This window comes from Citrus clementina, unplaced genomic scaffold (genome assembly GCF_000493195.1).
Source record: "Citrus clementina cultivar Clemenules unplaced genomic scaffold, Citrus_clementina_v1.0 scaffold_3, whole genome shotgun sequence".
NCBI lineage: Eukaryota > Viridiplantae > Streptophyta > Magnoliopsida > Sapindales > Rutaceae > Citrus > Citrus x clementina.
The window spans coordinates 5,506,457-5,513,286 of NW_006262339.1; the positions used below are offsets into that span (position 1 = coordinate 5,506,457).

The 6,830-nt window shown below is 35.1% G+C and overlaps 1 protein-coding gene across 2 annotated transcripts; it reads left to right on the forward strand.

The window, feature by feature from the left end:
- The first annotated feature begins 1,345 nt into the window (after positions 1-1,345).
- LOC18050192 lies at positions 1,346-6,830 on the forward strand. Of its 2 annotated transcripts, none has more exons than XM_006440233.2 (11): positions 1,346-1,701; positions 2,667-2,742; positions 2,908-3,018; positions 3,272-3,388; positions 3,665-4,012; positions 4,590-4,912; positions 5,053-5,152; positions 5,230-5,289; positions 5,553-5,639; positions 5,930-6,070; positions 6,270-6,830. In XM_006440233.2, exons 1-11 carry the CDS (start codon positions 1,574-1,576, stop codon positions 6,669-6,671), a joined length of 1,893 nt encoding a protein of 630 aa, XP_006440296.2. In that variant the 5' UTR covers positions 1,346-1,573; the 3' UTR covers positions 6,672-6,830. The 2 variants fall into 2 exon arrangements, with proteins under 2 accessions (XP_006440296.2, XP_024045720.1); XM_024189952.1 differs by having other exon boundaries at positions 1,347-1,701; positions 5,930-6,150; positions 6,270-6,316.

A 6,830-nucleotide genomic window follows, 5' to 3' on the forward strand; every position in this document is an offset into this window, starting at 1 on the left:
CCGCCGTATTGAATATGTTGAACTTGGAATATGGTCCATAATCTCAAATTGCATTCATTTTTCATTCTTTTTTTCTATTGATCCAGCTGCCAACTAGTCAGTAGGAGTTTGGTGGCGTTAGATGTGGAATTAAGTTCTGTTTTGCTACTGATAAAGCCGAGTCCTTTCTTCAATTTCACAATTTTTGTTAGGTTCATAACTCGACGGTGGCATGGTTTCGTATTAAAAACTTTTGTCCAACTGAGATATCACGGCATCAACACCCATCGTTCGCGATAATTGGATTCCCAAATGAAAGCTGCTGTGGAAAGACCCATTTGATATGACTTGCATTTATTTGTTTAGTTATTTTTTTCAAACATTGTCAGCCCAAGTCTTCCGAGTGTATACTTTTTCTAAATTGCACTATACAATTTTTTTTTAAAAAAATTATTTGAATTATTTAGTTATTAATAAGAATTTTTATTAAAAATTAAAAATTTATTTTAATAAATAAGTTTTTTCAGTATATTATAAAATAAATAAAATAAAATTATGAAACAAATCAAAGGTACTTTAAATAATTTAACCTTTTAAACAAACTCTACAACCTCCTCTCCAAAAAATAAAATAAAAAAATTGAATTTTTAATGATAGAAACGATAGTTATTTATTCCCAAAACTTATATTTAAAATATAATTAAATAATATAAAAAATTTTAAAAAAATTATAAAATTAAATAAATACTTATAATCATTAGATATTTTATATCATGCACTTAAAAGCAAATCCAACCAATACTTTGATTCAATATTTATAGTTTTATACTGCGTCATAACAGCTGTTAGCCTATCAAAGCATACTTACTTACTCAAAGAAAGTGAGCATCCGCATGATTTGAAATCGGTCTTCAAGTCTAACGGAGATTGAAGTTTTCGTTATACATTCAAACTTAATCTGAATCACAACATTTACGAACATATTCTCATTCACAAATTAAACCCAAACTTTACCAGAGAGTAGCCAAATTCACTGCATGGACCTGCCATGCAATTTTAGAATGCTATCATGGGCTTGTTCTCTGCAGACTTGAAGCAAAACGGACGCAGAATTTATGGCGGGTAAATGACTGGGAAGGACAAGCATTAGAGCAAGCTCACAAACACAGAAAGTGACCCAACAGCTAACACTTTGATCTTTGAAAGATAAAAATAAATCTGAGTGGTGTCTAGGTCCTAACGGCACTCTTTTGATCAGGGGAAATAAATCATGTCATTGAATGCACTCAACGACCCAAAAGTGTCAAATTCAATTCTCCCATCCCATTCTTTGAAGTAAGTGAAGTTATTTACTTCACATTCTATTTCCTTCACAAGCTTCCTTATTCAAATATGAACATCCAACTTTTCTATGCAATTATAACATACCCATTAAAAGACTGAAGAGAATTCTCTCTCTCCATTTCTTGCCCATCTCACCAACTGGCTCTATATCCTTGGTCGGGTGCTTTATAAAATAATAATATATATCAATATTAACTTTTGATTTGATAGTGTCTTGTTTTGGAAACAGAGGATATGAGCGATTGTTTTGATGATGAATGGTAAAATGAATGGTTTCAATGTAGAGGAATATGAAGAGGCAGCTGGGAAGAGACAGAAGGGAGATTCTTGGTCACGTACACATGTTCATGCTCAAGCTCAACACAGGCGATCCAAGAGGTTTTGTTTCTTTTTCTTTCTTCTTCCCATTTCCAGAAAAAATAAAATCTGTTATTGTTGTTCTGATGACAAATGTAATTCGCATTCAGTGAACTTGTAGCAATTCATAAATATTCTCTTTCTTTTATGGACTTTTTATGTGTAAATTTTCATTGAGTGCAATATCATATTCATTTGTTGCAGTAGCAGTGCTTTCTACCTCATTTTTGGTAACCGTAAAGATTGTATAGTTTTATTTTTCTCTCTCTTTTTTTCATGTAAAGAAATTTATTGGAAATGGATGATCAATTCTAAAGTGGTTTCAAATTCTTGGGCATCAGTCGTTGGTTGATGTGGTATAGACAACTTGAAGCTGAATATTAATTGAGTGATGAGGAGAAGAGATCTGGCGAGTGTAGTGAGGTCACACTGGGAATCCATATAGCTAACTTCGAAGTTTGGAGAGGGTTCAACGTTTACTAACTGGAATTAAAACAAGATGATAGGTTCTGCAAGTCATTTTTTTTTTTAAGGACAAGTTCTGTATTGTGGGGGGTCTGAGGTCAATTATTTGGAAGAAGTGAGGTTAATCAAATAGCTTTTAAAGTTATTTATTGGCTTAAAATTTGTAAAGATGGGTCACATTGGATTCTCAATTAGATTTTCATCATCTCTTCCATTCTCTGCTTTATTTTGTTTGAGTTGAGAGTTAAATAATAGGAAATTCTGGGTATTGATCATTAGGAAGCAGGGTTCGTCAGCTGTTTACATCAAAGAAAAACTCACCTAAGGATTGATCCAATATAGCCTTAAAACAATTCTGAGCAATTTTTCTTGCCCTTTCCCTGCAACTTTTCCCTCTACACAAGAGCTTGAGTAGCTTGTCTTTGTTATCTAAAATATTGCGTATTTGTTCTCTAGCAGCACATAGCAATTCTCAGCTTATATAGTTGCATCCTTTCTGACATTTTGTATTTTCATTTCAGTGCTGCCGAAAGAAATTCAGACATCTCAAGACGTGGAATTTCAAATTCTGTCAAGAAGGAGCTGAATGAAATATACGTAAGAACTCAACAGCGTGCACTTTCTCCATTGAAAGTCATTGTGCAGCACGTGCCATGTATTTTGATCATGAAAATGAAGGGTGATATGAAAGAGATAATCTTCTTCTATTATTCATTGGTTACATAATCTTTTTCACTTTCCTCCTTCATATGAAATTAACAGGCATCGCCACTTTCCACAAGGGCTTTTAGGGCACAAACTCCTCTTTATGACCATCTCAGTTGTAACAACCAGAATTCTTCATTGAACCATCGAGCCTCCTTGGAAAAAGATGTAAGCAATCACACGAAGTCATTCTTAAAATAAAATAAATGTTTCACTCCGATAATTTTCTTTGCAAGAACCTCAGAGAAATTAAAATACTAACTAAGTATTAAGTGATGATATGATCCTAGTGAGCTTCTGGGAACTTATCCTTTAAATAAACTGCCAAAGAAAACTGGACCATTGTTGGCTCCTACATTTTTTTGGAGAACATTGAGCAGTCAAATATCATGGTGTTTTGACAATTGACATAACATTGCAGATTGAGCAGCTGCAATCACGTTTACAGGAAGAGAGAAATATGCGCATGACACTTGAGAGAGCGATGGGCAGAGTTTCGAGCACCTTATCTCCTGGACACAGGCATTTTGCCTCAAAGGTAACACCACTTGTGAGAATTTGAATTCCCAAGAACTGCTGCTGAATTGAATTGAGGGAAGTAGGTTGGTCTATAAAATCCTCCACTGCATTTTCCTAATTAAGGAAAAGGATAATATTCTTGAGTATTCAAACTTTTATTGTTTTCATGTTGCAATGCAGCAGGCATTGTTGTTTTCTACTTTTGCTTTCTCATTTTAGCTTCTCCAATTTCATTTCCAGCTGCTAAACAACGAGTTTAGAAGAAAATAATATGGATATTATCTCTGTCTTTCAGACAAAGGAATTGATTGCTGAAATTGAATTACTTGAAGAAGAGGTTGCAAACCGCGAGAAACATGTGCTCTCTCTCTATAGAAGCATATTTGAGCAATGTGGTAGTCGCCCACCTTCTGAGCAAAGCTCAAGTGTGGCTTCTCCGGCTCATACAAAGCACATACCTAAAAGGCATCCAAGTATTATTTCAAGCGCATTTTGTTCATCCAAAAAATTCCCTTTGAGACCTTTGCAAGCTCTAGTTTCTATAAATGACTATGGGAAAAGATCTTCTAAGACCAGTGATGCTCCCCAACTCTGTGGAAAAAGTGACATGCATTCTGAAAAGATTTTCTTAGATCCTGTAAAGGTAGGATCTTTACTGTTGTTCATTTTCTTTCTGCAAGTGTCCATGTCTACTTTATTACCACACTAGCTTCATGATAATTAACATCATGGTTGCTCATGATGATTATATTTTTGAAATATGTGGATAATTTACTTACATGTTGTTTGCTTTGCTTACAATTTTAGTTCAACCGTTTTCATCCACTATGCCTAGAGCATAATACAATTTCTGTTGATCCACACCCTGGATTTGGAGCTCTATATTTATCAAATGTTTTATGCTTTCCGTCATACTCCTCTACCATTTGATACAATGTAAATTTTCATATTTTCTCATCTCAATCATTTGTCAGGGACACGAAAAGGTTCCAGAAATGGAGAAATGTGGATAATTTAATTTACATATGTTTTGCTTTGCTTACAAGTTTAGTTCAACCATTTTCATCCACTAGGAACCTAGTGCATAATACAAATTTTGCTGATCCACACCCTGGATTTGGAGCTCTTTGTTTATCAAATGTGTTATGCTTTCCATTGTACTCCTCTACTGTATAATACCACGTAAGTTTCCATATTTTCTCATCTTAATCATTTGTCAGGGACCCAATAAGATTCCAGATATGGAGAAAGCTTCCATGCTACGAACTCTGAAGGATCATCTCAACCAGTGCCCAATCAAGTTGTCTGAGGAGATGGTAAGGTGTATGGCTGCAGTATACTGCTGGCTTTGTGGTGCAGCATCCACCAATCCTGGAAGAAACCGATCACCTTTATTGTCAAGATCATCTACTAATGTTGTGCTTCCCCGACATGGTGTTGGAGAGGAATGTGATTGGTCTTGCAAATCCACAGTTGAAATATCTTGGATTGCAACTGATAAGAGTCAGTTCTCTCGTGCATCTTATGCCATCAATAATTACAGGTTTGTTCCTTGACGTTTAAGTGTTAGGCACATACTAAGAATATTTTATAAACTGGTGCACAGAGATAATGTTCTTGGATTTCCTTTATGTATGTCCCTTGATGATGTGCTGACTCGAATTTTCATTTTTGAAATTTCAGAGTTCTAGTAGAACAACTTGAAAGGGTGACAGTGAATCAGATGGAAAGCAATACACAAACTGCATTTTGGATCAACGTGTACAATGCCCTTGTTATGCATGTAAAACTCACACAACTCATCATCAGTTTATGTCTCATGATTTTCAACTATATAACTGTCTTCTTCGCTTGGTACAGGCATATTTAGCATATGGAATCCCTAACAGCTCTCTAAGGAGGTTAGCCTTGTTTCACAAGGTAGTGCACTTCTTTGTCTAATTTCTAGTGGCCATTGGTGGAAAGAAAAATTACATAGGTGGGACAGTATTTAGAGAAATATCATTGAATGGAGATGTTTTACAAATAAAGGATGCCTATGAAAGTCTTTACAAAGCTTACATTTGTCCTGTCCCCAAAGTCTTGACTCTAGTGATACTATTATTTTGTCCCTATGGCAACTTTCGTTTCCCTTTTCCTGACAGACAACACAATGAAATTGATGGTTCTTCTGTATAGTGCAGGCTGCTTACAATATCGGTGGTCATATCATAAGTGCAAATGCAATTGAGCAGTCAATATTTCGTTTCCATACACCTCGAATTGGGCGGGTATTGGCCTTTTACATCCTAAATAACACATTTATATATATTGATCTCTATTTTATCTTGAAATTTCGTGTCAGTCGGGTTATAAATTGTTCCATAAAGGCTAGTTACTTTGTACAGTGAATTATTCTTTTACACTGTTCTTTCTGAGAAAACTGCTTGAACTTTATCATACTGATTAACTACTTGAATTCAGAATATGCCTTGTTGGTTCTCAAACTAAGATTTTATATTATTTTGTGCAAGAAAAGATTACCATTTGCTGTACTCACTTTTTATCTGCCTTTTTGCAGTGGCTTGAGTCCATCCTTTCAACTGCCTTGAGAAAAAAATCTGGTGAAGAAAGGCAACTTATCAGTTCAAAATTTGGTCTTCCAAATTCTGAACCACTTGCCTGCTTTGCCCTCTGTACTGGAGCATTTTCTGATCCTGTGGTAACATCTTGTAGCCACTATTCTTTTATATGACAGCGCAGTTTTAATATCACTCATTATCGAACTAGCAGTGATCAGTGGTATAAGCTAGTATTACAGTGAATCCTTTCATGTTGTTTGATATGAAGTACATTACTAGGAATGGTTTTAGATCTGTAATTAACAAAACATTTGATTTAAATTTTTGAAATTTTTGCAGCTGAAAGTGTACACAGCATCAAATGTTAAAGAGGAACTAGAAGTAGCAAAAAGAGAGTTTCTTCAAGCAAATGTAGTAGTAAAGAAGTCAAGGAAAGTGTTCTTACCGAAGTTGCTGGAAAGGTTTGCAAAGGAAGCCATGGTTACCTCAGATGATCTTCTCAAATGGGTTACCGAAAACGTTGATAAAAAGCTCCAAGATTCAATGCAAAAATGCATTGACCGTAAATCCAACAGAAAGGCATCTCAGGTTATTGAGTGGTTGCCTTACAGCTCAAGGTTCCGGTATGTATTCTCCAAGGAATTGATGGAGAAGCCATGGTGTGGATGTGAATTTCTTTCTTCATGCTTACCTTCAGGAGGTTTCTCAATGTCATTAGCACAAGCCATCAAGCATTGCTAGCTAGGTTTAGTAATTAGGAATGTTAAACATGGTTCAGTTCGCAATTCTTGTAGTACATTTGATTGTAAATTCTAATCTTAGCTTGTTTCGGATATCACCTAGTATCCCTCTGATACTGTTGTCTGAAGATACTATTTTATTGAAGCATTGTAATTTAAA

What these genes read in the sequence shown, in the direction of transcription:
- LOC18050192 (XM_006440233.2), top strand. Translation starts at nt 1,574, where the DNA reads ATGATGAATGGTAAAATGAATGGTTTCAATGTAGAGGAATATGAAGAG. An exon ending in CAACACAGGCGATCCAAGAG is followed by an intron (nt 1,702 to 2,666) that starts GTTTTGTTTCTT and finishes TTTTCATTTCAG; the next exon opens with TGCTGCCGAAAGAAATTCAG. An exon ending in GGTTAGCCTTGTTTCACAAG is followed by an intron (nt 5,290 to 5,552) that starts GTAGTGCACTTC and finishes TGTATAGTGCAG; the next exon opens with GCTGCTTACAATATCGGTGG.